The following is a 21,397-nucleotide window of genomic DNA, read 5'->3' as shown; positions in this document are numbered from 1 at the left end:
CTGCAATACCAAGTGAGAGGTTAAAATCTTGATTTATGTCATACTTTTATGTTAAAGCTTGTCAACACCAAAGGGTGTAAATTGAATGACAAGTGAAATTCATGGGGAATCACAGTTTTTTGTTTTTAATATTTTGTACTTTATGATGTGCAGGAAAGTCAGAATTCACCTAATAGGGAAGTCTGGAGACAACTGGCTTCTAAATAAATGATAGTTCCCAGTGTTCCCAGTTCTTCTGAAAATTGTAATGAAGAAGTTTGTGGCATCCTAAGAATGGGGAATGACTTTCCTATATTACAATTTAATCTTTTCAATAAATCTAATTCAGCTTCCCCTATATAGTCAGATGTCAAGAAATTCCAGCACAAAATCAGCTCGTTAATTGAAATGGATTAAGGAAAGCAAAATGTGCCTCATTCTGTTATGTGTCAAGGACTTTAAGAAGTACACAGTATGTATACCACTTACGAGTGACCAGTGCTCACTTCATTTATACTTCTGTATTTAATGGCTATTATTTAAATCATTTTTCTTGCATAAAAAGAACAAGGATGTACCTTTTCTGTTAATCAAGGTAATAAGTGTGTATATTTGTGACATTATGTTAGCTAGTGGCTGACAAGGCTGTACCATCTGTGAATATGATTATTCCGTTTGATTACTGGTATGAAGATGGTGAAAGATTACAGGAAGAATTCTGAATTTGAAGATGTTATTGGATATATGATTTATTTCACTTTTTAAATTGTTTTTGCCCATGTGCTTTCTAAAGGGACTTGACCCTTTCCAGGCTTGGAGACTCCATGCTGTGTTCAAAGCCTGAAGGCAGAAAAAAAAATTGTAAAGATTTAACAGGCATTGTGTGACATTAAATAGCAGATGAGAAAACAAGTATCATAGGGACATATCTAAGCATTTTTTTAATCAAAGAAAAAAAGTATTAAATAAGAATTCATAATGATTACTCGAGTTGTTAGAAGTTTTCACCATGTTGTAACAGCTAACAGGATGTCAAACATTTTGCCCTCGCAAGTTTTTGCAATTTGCAATTTTCAAACGTGAGACCTGTTGAAAGTACAAGTGATAATGGACAAACTCTACCCCCTACGGTCTTTGTCCCACCAAATCTTTCTTCAATTAATGCTGCAGCAGGAGTTTTATGTAATAACATTTGCAGTTGTGAGCCATCCATAGAAAGAAAAAACAATTAAAATGCCTTAAATGTTCTGCTTACTGCTGTTATTTGCTTGTGTGAATGTTGCATGTCAGCTGAATGGACCAAGGAATAGATAAAGTGACTGGGTGCGGGAGCGTGCACACGAGCTTTGTCTATCATTATTGCTGGGAGCAATCAACTTGAGGCCAGCAGGACAGTAGATGCGTCGACAGCTGTAATTATGTATCTCCATGGTGATCACTTTTGGCCTGTCATGGCGGCCCACGAGTCCCCTCCCTTGGAAGCATTTAATCAGATTGGGCTGTCACTTGTCAGGTAGACATGGCGGGCTGGGAGTTGTGCTGAGGGGGAGAGGTGAATCGAGAATGAAGGGTGGGACTCGGCTGGCAGTTTCACAGGGTCCACCGTGTGAAGAAAGATGTTTAAATTATGCCTGAGGTTTCCGAACGAGGGTTTGGGACTCACACACAGGTGCTTGGGCATTGGTGGTGATGGTGGGTTTTCTTCCTTTCTGCCTTAAACCCCATCAGTTTTAACTCAGGAGATCCTTTGCAGCGCTTACCTTTTTTGGTCACAAGAATACCTACTTCAGAGTTAACTTATGGTTTGTGCTTTTCACATTCTGTAAGTCTCCTGTTTGCTTATGTGGCAAAGGTGAAGAGTTTCTTCTTATCTTTGATCACTATATTTTGTAAATGTGTTATTTTCAGACCACAGTTTTGTTCTGCTCAGAAATTTGGTGTCAGTTCCACTTGACTCTGTTCCTAAAGGTTTTAGTGCAAAAGCTAAAATGTATTTTTGGTATAAGCTTTGTTTAATGGAGACTTAATTTGAATTTTAATTCATTATTAGAACACTTTTTAAAAAAGCTGACAATCACTTGGAAAAAGGCTGCATAAACAGTAAATTATAAATCAGAGTTTTCATGTTTTGTTACAGTTTTAAATTGGAAATGCCAATTTGCTTTACAAAGATATTTGTTTATTATATGTAATACATCTTTATTTTACCATATATATTTTTAAATGGAAATGATGTAACTTCTGTGATAATAATTTTAGCAAATAACAAAGACACAGTTATATCTAAGAGCCCTAGGTAACTTAACTTTTAGGATGGTGTTATTCAAGGTAACTAAAAATTTAGGTTATGAACTATAGATGAACGTAATAAATGCTCTTTATTGTCTGTTATTTTACCAGTGGATTGAACATCAAAGTTCCACACTAGTTTTGTAGCAGTTTTTGTAGTAAATGGTAGCATATGTTTAAAGTCAAAAGTTTTAATACTTGCACCAGTCTCAATTTTAAACACAGCTTTAGCAAGCATGCTATGATTTTAAATAATGCATACTGGTAAAATCATCTCCTTAACATTTTGCTACTAAAATTTAAAAAATGCAAGTTCCGAGATGTCTTTTCTGTTATGTAACTTGATCCACCAGTTGTCACTTTGGAGCCATTTAAATGTGGCCAGTAGGCAGATTATGATATTATTGCTTTTACAGCTGCCCTATTAATTCTTTCCTAGTTTTTATGATCACTGTGAATTTCATAGAGCTTCAACTTATTCCCTGAAGTGTGTTTTCAGAAAATAAGAAAGCCAAATACATGTTTTAAGTGTGCTGAATGACTTTCCTTTAGAATGAAGGTTTTTCTATATGAATGTGAATGCAAATATAAATATCTATATTTTTGCATGACACTTTTACAAGTATATACATAAAAGCACCCTGGGTATGTGCTAATGTTATCTTCCTAAACCTTACAAAGAAGATAACAGTAGTATGATTTTTTTTTTAAGAGAATGAAACCATGGCTTATCTTTTGATGTCACTGTTTAATAAAGCCATCATCGAACTCTCATGTGGATATCCTAGACAAGAGGGTCTACATGTGGTCCCTTGATAATTGCCTAAATTAAAATATTAAAGGCCTAACAGCCGCTGTGTTGACCTTTTTCTGCCTTGCTGCAGACAGATGAGCGGCTGTTTATGAGGCAGGCTTCTTCCCACAGGTGAAGAGCTCCGTGAATTTGCCTCTTCTCTTCCCACTCCTTAACCATGTTGGGCATCAAAGTCCTGCTGTTCTAGCAGCTTCCATTGAATCCTTCTATCCTCAAGACCCCTAGGACATGTTTGACTGTCTCGACTGTTTTGATTAGCTTTTAAATACTTCAGATTCCAAAACTTCAGCACAATAATGTAATAAATATTTCATCCTCAGCAACTGCTCATTTGAAAGTTTTACATGGCTAACCTTTGTGCCTTACTGCTGTCATCAAACAGGGAGATGAAAACAAGACTCAGCGATGTACTAACTAACTTGTTGGCTGGTTAACAGCAATCAGCTTCTTCAAAAGAATATTTTGAACTTGTGCTTTTTTCCCCCCTCCCATGAAAATGGCAAAATCAGAACTCTAATTGGGGCTGTGTCCTTACAAAGCAAAGCCGTGAGAAAAGCTGTGTAAACATTAAATTCTCAGGGGACTGACAGTAACAGAAAAAAAAAAAAAAAAGCGTTTTACAGTTGAGAGGGTGAGGCAGAAAAGGAAAGTGTTACAGAGATGAAAGCCACAGGACCAGCGTTCCTATGGAGCTGATGAGCAGAGCTCTGAGTCCTGATGCGTGGCCTGGCTGGGGACCGCACTGGAATGCCTGGCAGACTCATGCTCTGTTTCAGCTGGAAGGCACCCTCAAATTGCTCCAAACACATCCCACTATAGTGCTGTAGAAAGGTTGTTTTTTTTGCTCTTCCTTAGTTTCTTCCTTTAGTGGGTTAACAAAAAATATATACACTGAACTGTGTAATAACAGATAAAGATAATTTGATCTCTCTTTATTTTTAGATTGTTTTTCTACTTCCTGGAAGCAGAAATATTATTTGAGATTAAAATTATCCACCTGCCTCATGGAAATTAAATTTGTTATTAGAAAAGTAGCTTCACACTATGAACTCTCTTTTCTCTTCTCTTCTTTCTCCCAGGTCCGAGTTGACAGCGGCATTCAACCAGGAAGTGATATTAGCATTTATTATGATCCGATGATCTCGAAAGTTAGTTCGACTCTTAATGGTTCCTTTCAGTTTTCTTCTGAATGACAATGGACATATATAATTAAAAAGTCTGGAATGGGGCTTTTACCTGAATCGTGTGCCGTAATTAAACACATAGTTAGGGCCACCTAACTATGGAAAAGTGAAAGCTGGGCAGCTTTTCTTTCTCTTAAGAGAAATTTCAGCAGCTTGTTAGTTGCCAGCACTCCCCACTCCCCAGTCTAATCACACCGTCACCCCAAGCCCCACAGTAACAAACTTCTCTAACCAGTGGCAGCAAGCTAGCTCAGTACAGAGAGAAGGAATTACGTTGTTTCTTGACCAGTCGTGAGCATTGCCGAGATGAAAGTATGAATGACGGGGTGATATAAAGGAGTTGAGGTAATAGGCTGTGTTTGTTAAGAGGACTTTTCACCTTGTCGCTTCGGTTTTTATGAATCAGTAATTACTTACGTAGATTTAGCATAATTAAATTTTATGTGAGACTATGAGATGTCTTTTTGAAATTTGACTTTCCAGAATAAATTAACCAATCCACTTAAAATTTTAGATCTTTTAACATTTTTGAATCTTACAGAATGTAAAATTATGATGCTAGTGGTTGAAACTGGATTTTATTTAGAATATATATATATATTTTTTTTTTTTCTAAAGTGATGGACCTGTGTTGAAACCCCTGTTTCTTTCTTCTCTTTTTTTTTTTTGACCTTGCTGCTCAGTTTGTGGGATCTTAGTTCTCCAACCAGGGATTGAACCCAAGACCTGGCAGTGAGTGCACTGAGTTCCAACCACTGGACCATGAGGGAATTCCCAACCTTGTTTCTTAAGATGGTTTTTTTTTCCTTCCAAGTGTGCTTTTTCATGTAGTAAATGACCCATTTTTTCATTTTTCTTTTTTCACTTAAGTTTTTACAGTGATATTGTTAAAATGAACTTGAGGTGTTTTGTTAGAGAAACACTTTAATTAAAATAAAAAATACACAAAATATTATAGATACATGGTTTCACTTTTAGATAAATTATATTGCTATTCAGAAAAATGACCTGAAAATTAATTTCAACCTGGCTTGATATTGAAGCTAATTAAATGTACCAAAAACTTGCAAACTACAGATTGTCTCATATAATAACCAGAAAATTATTTTATGAATATTTAAGCTCCTGTTGCCAATTTGTATAAGGTCTAGAGCACATAAACAGGCCCCGAATCATACAGAACAGTAGGATTTTCTGTTTTTCTAACACAGGAACCCTTTGCCTCTGTGCTCTATTATTTGTTAAATTAGCTATTCAGGGTGTCAAACTTGAAGGGAGAGAAAAAACAAATCTTGGCTAATCCTCCACTATTCCAGATGTTTATATTCATCCCATCCTAAATGTTGACAATTTTGATAGCTTTCCTTTCAGATTTTTTTATGCTTGTTTTTGTTACATTTTGGTTTACCTCAAGTGACTCTTTTCTGTGATAGTGAAATCTAGGAGAAAAGTCTGAAATAGCTGGTTTCTGATATTTGTTTAGTTGAAAAAATCTTAATTGACATAGTTTGTACTAACAACTGAATGAATGAAATTTCAAAATATATTCTGGAAATGTGTTATGAAATCTTTTAACTTTTACTAGGATGAGATGTTTGACTTACGGGCAGATTGATCTCTACCTGTCTATATAAACGTTTGTTTGCTTGCTTTTAGCTCATCACGTATGGTTCTGATAGAACAGAAGCACTGAAGAGAATGGAAGATGCCCTGGATAGTTATGTTATTCGAGGTAAAACAAACACTTGAGGTTATGTTATTGTACCTGGAGCCTCGTACTGGGAAACAGCACGAAGCTTTATCAAGTAGAGAATTCACCAGAACGTTTGCTTACTACGTGTTTAAGTAGAAGTAAGAAAAGCTTGGATTAAGCTGACATACTAATTGAGAATAGGTATTTCATTTTCTGTAGCAATCCCATACTTTACATCTATATCTGAGATGAACTTATTTGATTGAACTTATCATTTATGACCTCTCCTGGATGAACGTTTAGTACTCTTCATTCTGGAGTCGCTTGTTGTCAAGTGCAGTTCAACAGCCAGTTTCGTCTGTTTCTGATTTTGTTTATTTGTTTGCAGTGTTTTGAAGTATGAAACTTAAAAACATATGCAGATTAAAACATTGTGACCTGTATTTGACTACTATAAGAGTACAGGGAATAGCTCTTCGTTTCTCTGAATTAGAGCCAATTGTAAAATATTTTCTAGCAAATGCCATTCTCTTACCTCATGTACATATAGAATGCATAACCAAGTGTGATCCTGCAAGCCTTCAGGGTGTGTGGTGATAATGGTATTAGGAGCAGCCATTAAATTTAAATAATTAAAGTTATACTTATTCCCCTTAAGGAGTAAATTACAGTATAAATTTTATTAGCAACTTTCATTAGTAATGAAAAGATCATTTTAGTTTAGCCTGACATAAATTATCATCGACTTCAGAATAATGGGCTTTCATATCAAATTTAAAGTGTGAAATATGAGTTCACTTTGAATTATGAATAAATTGTGTGTATCTAAGAACATCCTTCATCTTCTCTAGCATTCTGCTTCATCTTGTCTAGCATTCTGCTACAGTAACACTGGTCTTCCCTAGTGGTTCAGTCAGTAAAGAGTCTGCTTACAAAGTGGGCGACCCAGATTCAATCCCTGGGTTGGGAAGATCCCCTGCAGAAGGAAATGGCAACCCATTCCAGTATTCTTACCTGGAGAATTCCATGGACAGAGGGGCCTGGTGGGCTGCTGTCCATGGGGCCACAAAGAGTCGGACACAACTGAGTGTATTTCACAGCCACAAGAACGTCCATGAGAAAGACTGGCTGTACAGTTTGGCTCTTTTCTGGTGATTCACTATATATAGCAGTGAGGCTGGGAGGCTGAATTTTGGAGGTGGTAGGATGGTGATGGAGTAAGACAGTGGGGAGTAGACAGTCTCCCTCAAGCCCATGTGTAGCTTTCATACAATTTCATAAAACCTCCATCAGAGTGGACACAGCCTGTTGGTCCTAAGTCTTGACAAGTGACTGCAACTTCTTATGAATTAGAGAAAGTACTCCATTCTCTGGGTGTCTCCAGCCCTGAGACGCGGAGCCCAGCTTAGCAGTGGAGCAGGTCAAACCCTTACTTTGCCTCTTGACCAAGTGCCTTTGTGCAATGAACAGTCTGGACAGCTGTCCAGTAGCAGCCCGGGACAATTTAGTGACTCTGTTTTTACACATCTACTTTGCCCTGCTAATTTTCATCCGTTGGCAGATAAGTCGTGCAGCCATCACTCATGCTCATGTTTTCTCTTCCAATTTTTCTCTTGTTATAGCAGGAGGACTGTCTTCCCTCCCTTCCCTTTTACTGTCACCCTCTTTTCTTCCCATTTGTTAGCTAGTAAGTGACAGTGATTGTATCTAATCTCATGTACTGGTGATTCACCTCCATCTGTAGAAGGAAAGCTCCACAGTGAACCTAGATGTGATTGTTAACAGTGCCATCAATATTCAGAGCTTCTAAGAATTTGAAAAATTCCCTTCACATTCTTTCTAGCTATTTCCCTAGCTCCTTTTTAGCCCTAATGGTGTAGTATTTGCTGGTTTTATAACTCTGCTGTGTTCTACCATAAGCAGCAGATGCATATTTTCTCTGTACATTGGTTAAGTCAGCCTTGAGAGGTCTGTTGTGCTACAGAAGTAATATTGCTGCAAAATTATTCTAGTGCATATTTGAGACACACATCCAGTTTGGGTGTGTGCATGTATTTGTATGTGTTTAACTATACATAAGGAAGTGAAAGTCCTTCAGTCGTGTCCAACTCTTTGTGACCCAATGGACTATACAGTCCATGGAATTTTCCAGGCCAGAATACTGGAATGGGTAACCATTCCCTTCTCCAGGGGATCTTCCCAACCCAGGGATTGAGCCCAGGTCTCCCACATTGCAGGTGGATTCTTTACCAGCTGAGCCACAAGGGAAGTGATACATAGACATAATTAAGGTACTTGGCAAGATTATTCCCAGAGGACTTTAAAGTTGAATCTCATGGACAGAGGAGCCTGGTAGGCTACAGTCCATGGGGTCACAAAGAGTCGGACACGACTGAGCAACTTCACTTTCACTTTCTAAATATTCCCCCCGACACCCGCATTCCTGCTCCATCATTGCATTTTTATTGTGGTTGTTAAATTATTGTTGTTGTTTTAGGTGCTAAGTCATGAGACCCCATGGGGACTTTGCAACCCCATGGACTATTGCCTGCCAGGCTCCTCTGTCCACAGAATTTCCCAAGCAAGAATACTGGAATGGGTTGCCATTTCCTTCTCCAAGGGATCTTCCTGACCCAGGGATTGAACCTGTATCTCCTGCATTGGCTGGCGGATTCTTTAAGATAGTGGTTAATTTCACTTCAGTTCAGTTCAGTTGCTCATGGCATCATGTCTAACTGTTTGCGACCCCATGGACTGCAGCATGCCAGGCCTCCCTGTCCATCACCAACTCCTGGAGTTTACCCAAATTCATGTCCATTGAGTCGGTGATGCCATCTAACCATCTCATCCTCTGTCATCCCCTTCTCCTCCTGCCCTCAATCCCTGCCAGCATCAGGGTCTTTTCCAGTGAGTCAGCTCTTTGCATCAGGTGGCCAGAGTACTGGAGTTTCAGCTTCAACATCAGTCCTTCCAATGTGCACCCAGGACTGATCTCCTTCAGAATGGACTGGTTGGATCTCCTTGCAGTCCAAGGGACTCTCAAGAGTCTTCTCCAACACCACAGTTCAAAAGCATCAATTCTTCGGTGCTCAGCTAACTCTCACATCCATTCATGACTACTGGAAAAACCATGGCCTTGACTAGATGGACCTTTTTTGGCAAAGTAATTTAGGTTTCATTATAATGAGCTTGAATGGTAAATTCATGAAGTCAAAATAGTCTGAGTAAGAATATTTTGTCATATCACATCTCTATTGAACTTTGATACTGTAAAACAGTGGCATGGCACATGGGCAGTTTGTCAAAATATTAAATTAGTATTGGTCGCATGTAAGTTTTTTTTCCATTACACCTGTCTTCTGAAAGGAATATTCTTTTATATTTACAGAATACATTTTCATGTTTAATTGTTCAGTTAATTTATTTTCTGACTGAGCTGAGTTTTAATTGCTGTGCATGGGCTGTTTCTAGTTGCCAGTGAGCAGGGCCTACTCTAGTTGTGGCGCAGGGGCTTCTCATTCTGGTGGTTCTTCCTTGTTTCAGAGCACATGCTCTAGACCATGTGGGCTTCCGTAGTTGTGGTGAACAGGCTTAGGTGCCCCATGGCATGTGGAATCTTTCCAGACCAGAGATTGAACCCCTGTCCACTGCATTGGCAGGCAGATTCTTGGCCACTGAACCACCAGGGAAGTCCTTCATGTTTTATTTTTAAATGAACATGTTTTCCACTAATTTGCTTCCTGTACTCTATATGCAGGCATGCAGGTTACTATATTTTTAAACTAAGTGACTTAAATACAAAGTAGGCCTACTGCTATTCTTGGAAGTTTATAAATGTACCACGTGTAAAGCAAAATATATTTTATTATGCAGATACATTTTTCCAGGCTTCGTCTGAAATTTCTACCTTTGATTCACTGCGATAGAATAGAAAGAAATCAGACCGGCTTGGATTCCTACTGTGTCCTCGATACTGATAACCATGAAGTTTTGTGTCTCTGAATCTCACAGTCTACATTTAAGGAATGGGGTGTGAGTCTCTGCCTTATGAACTGGTGAGGAGGACTCAGTGGGTTAGGTACGTGGACGGTATTGGCACGGTGCTGGCTTGCGGAGTTCAGGAACTTTAGTTCCCATCTTCTTTTCTTCCTCTTCTCATTACAATTGTCAAACCACAAGTTTAGAAACTGTATGCCATCAATCATTATCAGTCCGTTGGTGTTGTGTGAACTGTATTAAACCATTAGTAAGGCATATTGAAAGCCCAGTGAGGCCATTCCTGGTACTGTGTGCTGAGTCACATGCTTTCATTGCACCGTGTTCTTCTTCTTTTTCAAAGCATTTACCGTAACTGTAATTAAAGTACTGGTTCTGCAGTTAATTGCTGTTGGATTTTCCCAAGAGTATTAGGTACATGAGGGCACTGGTGGTGTTTTTATCTTGTTTACTTGTGTATTACTAGTGCTAAGCAGTTCCTGACACATGGTAGGTGATTAGTAAATATTTGTTCACTGAGTGAAGGAATAAGAGAGAGATACTGTCTGTATTTCAATGAGTTTCTAGTATACTTTGATGGAAAATACATAAGTGAAATGTAAATTCATAGGTGCCAAAACAGTGGGAAATTAGAGGAGAAGAGGGTATCTTTTCACACCTCTCCCTTTTTGTCCTTTGAAAGTAATGTGAGTACTTTAGGACTCCTAGGGGCCACTCTTGAGAATATTTTACTTGTGCTTCCTTAAAACGACTCCTCAGAATAGCAACATTTTAAAAAAGACCGGGAACTCACCATGCTGGAGAAGTAAAGGCTCTGGGCACGCTCAGGCATGCATCCCTGAAGTGTGTAACTTGCTCTTGTCTTTTGGGAAAATAATCTAGCACCAGAAGTTAAAAGTAGGTGCCCTTTCGTCTCACTCTTCCGTTTTGGGGAATCTGCCCTGCAGTGTGAGAAGACTGAACTGTGAGATGCCGTTTACAAAGGCACTTACAGCAGTCTTGTTTGTCGTAGCCAGAATTCTGACGAGCCTCAGTGTCTACTCAATGGACAAATCTTCACAATAAAATACTGGGCAATTGTGGTAGCTGTATATGTTACTAAAATAGACAAGCAGTTTGGAGAGTAATGCATAGTGCAAACATTTAGTTAAAATCTTCCTGCCCTTCTGTTATGTTTGAACGAGCATAGAGAATAATTTTACATCATATTGAAATACATACATGTATATATTATATATATATACATATATAAAACTTATTTTAGCTCAAAAGAGGGGTTTTCTTTTAATTTTAGGTATTGCCCCAGATGTTTTAATTCTAGGTATTTTTCAAACCCAGAGGAAAGGTGAATGGATAGTACTTTGCACATTGGTCCGCTCTTCATTTAGATCAATGGTTAAGCCTTTCTGTGTTTGCTTTTTTCTTCATCTCTCCCTTTGTTCATCTTCTCCCTTCCCCCGCCCCTCCTGTTTGTTTCCTGAACTATTTGACAGAAAGTTGCAGGCATCCTGACACATCACTCCTAAATACTTCAGAAGGCACCTTAAGGGTAAGATTATATTTCTGCAAAACCACAGAATACCATTACCTCATCAAAGAAAACTGGCATCAGTTCATAATATCATCTAATGTACTGTCCATATGGGAATTTCCCCAGTTGTTCCCCGCATTGTGTTTTTTACCTGTTTTTTTTTTTAGCCCTAATACGGTCCATTCAAGGTTTTTATGGTTATATCTCTATTTTCTTGCCTCTTTCTATGTCATAACATTAACTCCTCATAAGAGCCAGGGGCAATTGGCATAGAACATCTCACATTCTAGATTGGAGGTTTCAGTACTGGCCCAGGGAACGTACTTGGGAAATAAGCTGGAAAGTTGGGGGTTACGGTTGGCCAGTGATGTCTATGTGTTTTGAATTGGTGACTTTGAAAGTGGCTCAGTTACTAAACATTAGGTGATTCCAGAGTGTGATTATGGAACTAGGTGGCTAAAGTGGGAGAACAGATTATTTGAGAGGTGATCCTAAGAACTGAGCTAATATTGAATGGATCACCTGCATGGGCGGTACGACTTAGGATCAGAGGAAAGGTCAAGAGTTGGGTAATGTAAATTCTTTAGTGAATATTGCATTGTGCCAGGGATGCTGAGAGATGATAGATAATTGAGAAGCTTCACTGACCAAATAAAATGAACCTTAAGGAAATGGAAGTTTCTCCAAGGATTAGAAGAGGTGATGTTTTGGAAGCGGCAGTGAGGGTCGCTGGAGAAGTGAGGTCCCTGAGGGCATTGAGGATTTCAGGTAATGCAAGGAAGTGGGTTGGAGAAGGAAATGGCAATCCACTCCAGTATTCTTGCCTGGAAAATTCTACGGACAGAAGAGCCTGGCAGGCTACAGTCCATGGGGTCGCAGAGTTGGGCACAACTAAGCAACTGGCCACTAAGGAGGTGAGTGGAACGTCCCATGAAGATGCTGGATCCGTGGTAGACGAACCAGTCAGTGGTCTCACCGGGTGTGGGCCAGCCTGGAAAAGAGGGAGTGGGTGTCTAGGGAGGGTGGGGTTGAGTCCTCTGAGGTTCCAAGGATGAGGGATGTGCAGAGAAGTTTGCCCTCTGGGTGGTGGATGCAGAGTTCTGAGAGTAACGGCGGTGAGCACTTGGGCTCAGAAAAGTGGTCTCAAATGCATTCTGAGGGTCTGTACACTTCGTCTGATTACGTTTTGATTCCACTTTCTGTCCCCTGGCCCTGGACCCCCAAGCCAACACTTGATGTCCCGGATGAGAGCTCTTGCTTCCTGAGTGGGTTTTCCATACCTCCTCCTTACCGCACCAGTCGACTCTTTAGTGGGTTGGTGTACAAAGTACAAACCCAGAGAGCACTCCCCTGCTTTATGTCTTCCCATTGCCTCTTTGTGGACTCCGCCGCCTCGTTTGCGCCACTGTCTCTCAGGCCTCCTTTTCTATGCTTCACTCTTGTCTCCGTTTCCTGGTTTGCATCATCTTCTCCCCACTTGATGGTTTTTCATAGTTAAGCCAGTCTAAGCAGTTGTAACAGAATCGAAAATAGAGAGAGAGATACAGTTCAATTTCTCTCCCAGGTAACAGTTGAGAAGGGAGGTGTCAAGGGTCAGTAGGGTGACTCCAGGATCATAGCAGATGGTTCTCATTTTAGGGCCCAGAGCAGCTGCTTTTCATGCTTCTCATCCAGGCTCAGCAGGAAGATAGCAGGAGCAGGGGAGTTCATGCTCACTGATTTTCAGGGCCTAACCCAGAGAGTACCCTCTATTTCTGCTCCTCTCCTACTGGGGGTGAGTCTAGGTGGTCATACCTAGGGGCTAGAAAGATGGGAGATGTAGTGCATAGCAAGGTGGCCATATCCTCAGCTGAAGCATAACACTTCTCTTATTAAAGAAAGGAAGGGAAAACAGATATTGGCAGACAGCTAGAAGAAATAAGAATATATAAATGTATCTGCTCTGTTTTGAAAACACACACACGCAAGGCCAGGACTAGTAAGATGACATTTTTGTAGGAGGTGGCGGGACGGTCTGGTGGAAATGATTAGGGGACGGGAAATAGTACATGGGATGAAAGGGAAAGACTTCTTAAATTATACATTTTTGTATAATTCTGACCTGTAGATCCATCTTAATATTTAAAAATGAATACATAAAATCATTTATGTTCTGGGGGAAAAACTCAAAGAGAAATCCAAGCAAACAGATGGACAGGATGGTATGAATAATACAATCATGCTGAAGGAGGTGGGGAGGGAAAGTGAATCTAAATAACTTTTAATAGTATTTTTACTGGATACCCTCAAGGTAGAGATAAAATACGTCTAAACAAACACTAAGCTCTAGTTAGTAGGTTTATTTTTCTTAGTTCGTGGTTTAGCAGCTCTGAAACCAGTTGATGTATATTCTGGGATTGAGGAAATAAATATATGTATTGCGGATAAGAGGAGCCAAGTTTCTCATTGTCAGAGAAAGGAGTTACAGATGTGGGAATGGAAAAGCATGGAATGAACCCTGCAGTGCTGAGTTGGAAGTTCAGGGTGACTTCATAGTTTTTAACATAGATTGAAAAATAAATAAATACATGTTACTACATTTGTAATTGTGTGTGTGTGTGTGTATACATACATATACACACACACACACACACACACACACACACACACACACTTTCTAGCTCAGAATTTCTCAACCTTAGCATCACTGATGTCTGGGGGAGACACGTATTTGTTGTAGAGCGGGGCTGTCCTGTCTGTGCACTGTAGGGTGTTTATCAACGTCCTTGGCCTCTCCCCACTAAATTTCAGTACCATCTCCTCGGTTGCGACAGTCATGGACTTCCAGACATTGCCATGTGTCCCCTGAGGGAAAGTCTTGCCCAGTGACTGAGGACCACTGTCCTGCTGAGAGGTCATGGAAGCACTGACACCCATAGCAAGGAGCACACCAGGCACCCAGATCTTGTTCTGTGAAGACCGTCCTCCCATAAATGGAACCTGCACTCCTTCAAAAATGGTTGCTTTCAGAAAGAGTAGAAGACGAGCCTGAGAGATCTTATATAAGAATGTAATCAAGTGGCTCAAGAAATGAGGATATGCCAAAAAAAAAAAAAAGACCCAGGAACCAGCTTTCAGGGGCTTCTGTTGGCAATTCTGGGAAAACCTCAGCAAGAAAATGAATAATGCTAGGAATAGATTAAAATCCATGAAATGAAGAGTCCATGAGTTTATGTGATACAAATAGAAAAGTGAATGAGGGTGGGGCTCACAGCTCTTCCTTACGGTAGATTTTTAACTGATAAGTGTAGAAAAATCAGTACTCGGCAAACACCAGATTGTTTGGATGAATCACCAGTGATTGATGTTAAAATTAGTGGATGAAAATACGATGAGAGACAGGTATTTGCTTAATTTATAATATCTCTTCATATGATAACTAATGAATCAAAACGGGAAAAATAGTACCTTTAAAATGGATAAACCTTGAAACTTACCCAAATGGTTAAAATTAATATCACTGGTAATGGAACAAATCAGGAGCCTGTGCCCCTTGGTTTGATGCACTGAAAAGTCCACATTCTTTCTGTGCTATTCTGGCCAAAAAGGTGTAACATGAATATAATCATGAGGAAACATCAGGCAAACCAAACTGAAAGAAAGTGTGCAGTATAAGTGGCTTGTACTCTTCCAGAGTGTCAAGGTCAAGAAACACAAAAACGGATCAACTTAGCTACATCAAAGCAAACTAAGGACACATGACAATTAAATGCAGCATGTGATCCTGGATTAGTTCCTGAACCAGGAAAAAAATGTTTTCCTTTTGTAGAAAAGGTCATAAATAGGACAACTGGTGGAATTTGAATCAAGTCTGTCGATGAAATGATAATACATTGTCAGTGTTAATTTTTAGATTTGGTCATTGTACTATGATTACGGGAGAGACTCGGCTTGGTTTTAGGAGATGTGCCCTGAGATACTTAGAGGTGTTTACCTGCAGCTTAGCCTCGAATGTTTAAGAAAAAAGAAATTGTGTGTGTATACATAAAGAGAGAAACAATGAATGACAGAGCAAATAAAGGTGGTCAGATGTTAACATTGGAGAATCTGGGTAAAGGATGTATATGCTCTTTGTACTATTTTTGTGAATTTTTTGTAATTCTGAAAATATTCCAAAATGAAAGATTAAAAAAAAAATAAGTAAAGGGGAGCATATGCTGCCCTTCTCCCAAAGCTTACCTTTAAGGGATGAAAATGGAGACGCGTTTGCGATACGTACTATATCTCATTCATCTGACTAATTCTAAAGGATTGCAGGCTTAGAAAATTGTTTTATGAGGAACAGTAGGTAGTTTGCTGTTTAGTTTGATAACTATTTAGTTGTTCAGATAATTTTTTTTTTTCCTGGAGCCGATTGTGAGCTTTTGTTACGATAAAGCTTCTTTAGAAAAAGATGTAATTTGGTTAAAGTTAATTTCTGAGCCCCCATGAAATAAGCGATGGCTTTTGGCCTCTGTTTGATCCTGACAGTGTGTGTAGCTCATGTCTGGCCCGTGTTTTGGAAGCAGCAGGTAGTCAGGAGAAGGCTGCTCCTGGGGGTCCTCTCTTCTGTGGCCTGGTCATGATTTCCCATACAGATGGGACCCCGTGAACTTTGGCAGAGGTCATCCTCAATTCCCAGTCCACATCTCACAGTCATAATTTTTATGAGTATGTGATTAATAATATCGTTAAAGTTATAAAACTAAGCCTGAGGGCACCTCAGCTATCCGCTTATTGTTTGAACAGGACCAGCTTATATAACGGCATTGTCGTAACTGGAACATGCAAAGTAAACTAAGAACAAAATGCTAACTTTCAAATATGTAGGGTATCCTTTAGTGGTTGAGTGCTTTTTATCCTTTATCTGGTCTTTTGAGCTTTTAGATTTAATAGCTTATTAGTCCCTTAATTGACTTTAGAATTAATTAATACAGAGTAGTTTTTGGAGCAATCAGTTGTGGGATCTGGATTTTGGTTGTCTGCCATTAACCCTTGTCTTGCCTTGGTCCTTAGGAAAAGATAATAGATAATTACTAGTAATATGTAATATTACATAGTAATGTATGATATTTTATTCAGAGAACATTAAAGGGAAAGTGCTCTTGTATATTAATTTTATCCCTAAAACACTATTAGCAGGGTAAAAGTCTATGTTTTCATGCTCTATTTACTAATCAAGTAGAAAAATTTTTGAAAGTCCATGCTTCATTTGTGTGGTTGAGTGGCTCTGTTCTTTGATGTCCAAAACATAAATTAATATTTGCTGATGTTTCCATTGAGTTACATTTTAAAAAATCACCTCTTTTTCAACTTTGAATATGGGATTGAAGTACAACATCATTTATCCTGTAAAACTGCATGCATTTTAAATTTGGAGGTGTCATGATCTTGAATTGATCACTGGCATCAGTAAATCATCTTATTTTTGTTCAGATTATCATTAACTGTTTCTGAAAGTTGTATTTTACTGAAGACAGAGCCCAGTGCCAACGATTCTGGCATTGGCCTCACAGAGGGCAAGAAAATTTATACTAGCATGAGACTATCACAGAAAAGCCAGTAAAGCTTAAATACAGAATATTGTGCATAGAAAGTGGACAGTATTATTTTTATTTAACTGGAGGAAGAAAGGACAAAATTGCTGAGAGACTGCCTTTCTAAGTTATTTGCTATTTACATAAAATAACTTACAAATCAAAACATCCTGAATTGTTAGAGTATTTCTGTGCCTGTGCTAATCGCTTCAGTCGCGTTGGACCCTTCGTGACCCCAAGGACGGTAGCTCTCCAGGCTCCTCTGTCCATGAGATTCGTGTCCAGGCAAGAATACTGGAGTGGGTTGCCATTTCCTTCTTCAGGGGATCTTTCCAGGGATCCATCCCCTGTCCCTTTCATCTCCTGCACTGGCAGATGGCTTCTTTACCACTAGCGCCATCTGGGAAGCCCACTGTATATATAAGAACACTATATTTTAGGAATGAAGTTACGACTACACCTTGATCTTCTCACATGCATCCTTTCCAGTCCCTCCTTTAAGATCTTGTTTTTTTCCAAAGCTTGCTGGATTGGTCTTGCCTGTCTGTGCTTCAGTTTCTCTTCTGGATTCCTTCATGTGAATGTCCACCTGCACGATCTCTGTATTCTGATGTGTGTGCGTTTAATCTGTCTGCCAGTCTGAATTCTAATGATTTAGACATTATCTACCCGTCTCACAGGCGTCTCTCATTTAACTTGCAAAATATGCATCTAGTTTTTTCCTTTCAACCTATTCCTTTCCTGTAAATGTTATTATCTGTGATGTTGCGGACTCAGAAGTTCGGGTGTTGGTGCTTGATTCACCTTCCCCATCCTTCCATCCCCTAAACCACCAAGCCCCATCTGCCTCCCAGACATCTCTTAAGTGGGGCTGAGAGATTTCTTTCTCCTGTCTCTTGTCTCATCTGCTCCCTAACTGTGGGCTGAGGCCTTACAATTTTCCAGCACATCTCCTGCAGTTGTCAGCTTGCTTTTTCCCAACTTCACTCTTGAACCTTCCCAATCCCTTTTGTAGCAGCACCAGAGTGATTCCTGGAATGCACAGATCTACTTATGTCTGCCTGTTTCAGCCATTCTGGTTGCTCTCAAGGTAAAGTGAAGTCTTTGCTAGGCTGTGAGACCCTGAATGTTCCTGTTTGACTTCTGATGCTCCAGTCCTCTTTGCTCATACCCTTTGGCCTTGGTGTCCTTCTTTTAGGTTTCCCAGATGGCGCTAGTGGTAAAGAACCAACCTGCCAGTGCAGGAGATGTGAAAGACGTGGGTTCTATCCCTGAGTCAGGAAGATCCCCTGGAGGAGGGCATGGCAACCCACTCTAGTATTCTTGCCTGGAGATTCCCATGGACAGAGGAGCCTGGTGGGCTACAGGCCATGGGGTCGCACAGAGTCGTCCTTCTTTTAGTCCTCTTCGTAGAAATGCCTGGTGGTATTCACTTTCTACCAAAATGAAAATTCTTAAATGCTCTTAAGTTCCTCTCTAATATTACCCATTTTTGTGTCCTTCTGCGTCTTCTTCTGTTTTCTTTCCCAGCCAGGTCTCTTTACTCTTCCTAGGACACTGCATCTGTCATTTCCTGTACGTATAAATCTCGCTGGCAAGTTGTAACTCTCTTCTTCTTCCAAAGTGATTTAGTCTGGTCTGTTTGTAAAACATAAGACAAAGGGATTCCTTTCCTCTGTGGAGCCTGAACTCTTCCATGGTGTCTTCTGTTTTAAATCCTTGCCTACCTAGTTTGTCTTTCTAAGCATCCTAACGCTTTGCTTTTTAATCAGTTGGTCTTTGTTTTTGTGTAGCAAACCATCACTTAGGGACTTCGATGGTGGGCCACTGATTAAGACTCTGCGCTTCCATTGCAGGGGGCACGGGTTTGATCCCTGGTCGGGGAACTAAGACCCCCATGGAAGTTAAAAAAAAAAATCATCTATAAGATAGGCAAATGTCAACTTTTGCAATGATTTGTTAGCTGTATTGGTGTAATCAGAAGTTGTTATACTTTTTTATAATTCCTTGTAGAGATATACATAATTACAAAAGCCCTTCAAAACATTAGTTATTCAGTATGGATGAAGTCATTATCCTCAAAGCAAGGTTGAGATAACTATGCATTTCTCCTGGGCATGTACTGTGAAAGATATTTATTAGATTACTGTCTATATGTGAAAACTTCTCCCGTGGAATAAATAAAGGAGTAGCATTAAAATTTGAATTTTGGAACTTTCTTTAAACGTTTTGAAATAGTTTGAATAGGTTGAAAATTGTATTTTATAAAATTATAGACATGATATCTTCTGACTCAGGGAGAGAGATGCTCAGAATTTTTCATATGGTTGCTAGTCTAATATAAAGAGATGGATAGAAGAATGCCTGGAAAGATGTATTAAATTGTTCATGTTTGTTGGCTCAGAGATAGCAAGTCATATTGAAAAAATGACTTTTTCTCCCCCATATGTACCCATTAGGGTATAGGGTAACCTGCTGGAACAAAGTGTCTTAAATCCAGTGGTATAAATAAGATAGAAATTCATCTACTTCTTGTTTAATGGTCTGGCTGCTCTGCACTGATGGGGCAAGTTAATATCCTGTGGCCATTATTCCAGGAGATACACAGACCTGTCTCTTTCCACCCCCACCCACCCCCTACACCTGCCTTGATTCTCCCTTTCATCCACATTGCCAAAGCGAAGTTCCTGCAGTATCAGGGAGCTCATGGGAAAAGGAAGGAAAGGAAGATCAAGCAGTTCTTTTTTTCATGTAAGTGAGACTGCAGTTGGATACATTTCTTTACCTTAGACTCTTTTTTTTCCTTGGAATTAGTCCGTCTAGCTGTAACATAGATGAGAAAATGGAGTCTGTGTAGGTGGTCTTTTGTTTAGTTAGCATTCTACCGTGGAAAGATAAAATGTAAAATTTACGGGAATCCTGCAGTTTGTCACAAGATACTTCTGTATTTAAAATTTTATTTGATATGTATTCAGTTCAGTTCAGTTGAGTTGCTCAGTCCTGTCGGACTCTTTGCGACCCCATGAATCGCAGCACACCAGGCCTCCCTGTCCATCACCAACTCCTGAGGTTCACTCAGACTCATGTCCATAGAGTTGGTGATGCCAGCCAGCCATCTCATCCTCTGTCATCCCCTTCTCCTCCTGCTCCCAATCCTTCCCAGCATCAGGGTCTTTTCCAGTGAGTCAACCCTTCACATGAGGTGGCCAAAGTACTGGAGTTTCAGCTTTAGCATCATTCCTTCCAAAGAAATCCCAGGACTGATCTCCTTCAGAATGGATTGGTTGGATCTCCTTGCAGTCCAAGGGACTCTCAAGAGTCTTCTCCAACACCACAGTTCAAAAGGATCAATTCTTAAGGGCTCAGCTTTCTTTACAGGCCAACTGTCACATCCATACATGACTACTGGAAAAACCACAGCCTTGACTAGACGGACCTTTGTTGGCAAAGTAATGTCTATGCTTTTGAATATGCTATCTAGGTTGGTCATAACTTTTCTTCCAAAAAGTAAGCATCTTTTAATTTCAGTCACTATCTGCAGTGATTTTGGAGCCCCCAAAAATAAAGTCTGATACTGTTTCCACTGTTTCCCCATCTATTTCCCGTGAAGTGATGGGACCAGATGCCATGATCTTTGTTTTCTGAATGTTGAGCTTTAAGTCAACTTTTTCACTCTCCTCTTTCACTTTCAGCAAGAGGCTTTTTAGTTCCTCTTCACTTTCTGCCATAAGGGTGGTGTCATCTGCATATCTGAAGTTATTGATTTTTCTCCCTGCAATCTTAGTTCTAGCTTGTGCTTCTTCCAGTCCAGCGTTTCTCATGATGTACTCTGCATATAAGTTAAATAAGCAGGGTGACAATATACAGCCTTGACGTACTGCTTTTCCTATTTGGAACCAGTCTGTTGTTCCATGTCCAGTTCTAATTGTTGCTTCCTGACCTGCATACAGGTTTCTCAAGAGGCAAGTCAGGCGTTCTGGTATTCCCATCTCTTTCAGAATTTTCCACAGTTTATTGTGATCCACAAGGTCAAAGGCTTTGGCATAGTCAGTAAAGCATAAGTAGATGTTTTTCTGGAACTCTCTTGCTTTTTTGATGATTCAGCAGATGTTGGCAATTTGATCTCTGGTTCCTCTGCCTTTTCTAAAACGAATTTGAACATCTGGAAGTTCACGGTTCATGTATTGCTGGAGCCTGGCTTGGAGAATTTTGAGCATTACTTTACTAGTGTGTGACAGATGAGTGCAATTGTGCGGTAGTTTGAGCATTCTTTGGCATTGCCTTTCTTTGGGACTGGAATGAAAACTGACCTTTTCCAGTCTTGTGGCCACTGCTGAGTTTTCCAAATTTGCTGGC

General features: G+C 39.7%; 1 protein-coding gene across 4 annotated transcripts in view; it reads left to right on the top strand.

The window, feature by feature from the left end:
- PCCA (propionyl-CoA carboxylase subunit alpha) overlaps positions 1-21,397 on the top strand; it is a 360,537-nt gene that overhangs the window by 175,235 nt on the left and 163,905 nt on the right. For all 4 annotated transcript variants that reach the window (XM_005899258.3, XM_005899256.3, XM_070380776.1 and 1 more), the window contains exons 15-16: positions 4,162-4,230; positions 5,923-5,998. In XM_005899258.3, coding sequence (XP_005899320.1) covers positions 4,162-4,230; positions 5,923-5,998 — 145 coding nt within the window. The remainder of the gene's footprint in view (positions 1-4,161; positions 4,231-5,922; positions 5,999-21,397) is intronic.

The sequence above is a fragment of the Bos mutus genome, chromosome 12, assembly GCF_027580195.1.
Source record: "Bos mutus isolate GX-2022 chromosome 12, NWIPB_WYAK_1.1, whole genome shotgun sequence".
In the NCBI taxonomy this organism is placed as follows: Eukaryota; Metazoa; Chordata; class Mammalia; order Artiodactyla; family Bovidae; genus Bos; species Bos mutus.
The sequence above is the reverse complement of the archived record's forward strand: the minus strand, read 5'-3'. Positions and strand labels throughout refer to the sequence as shown.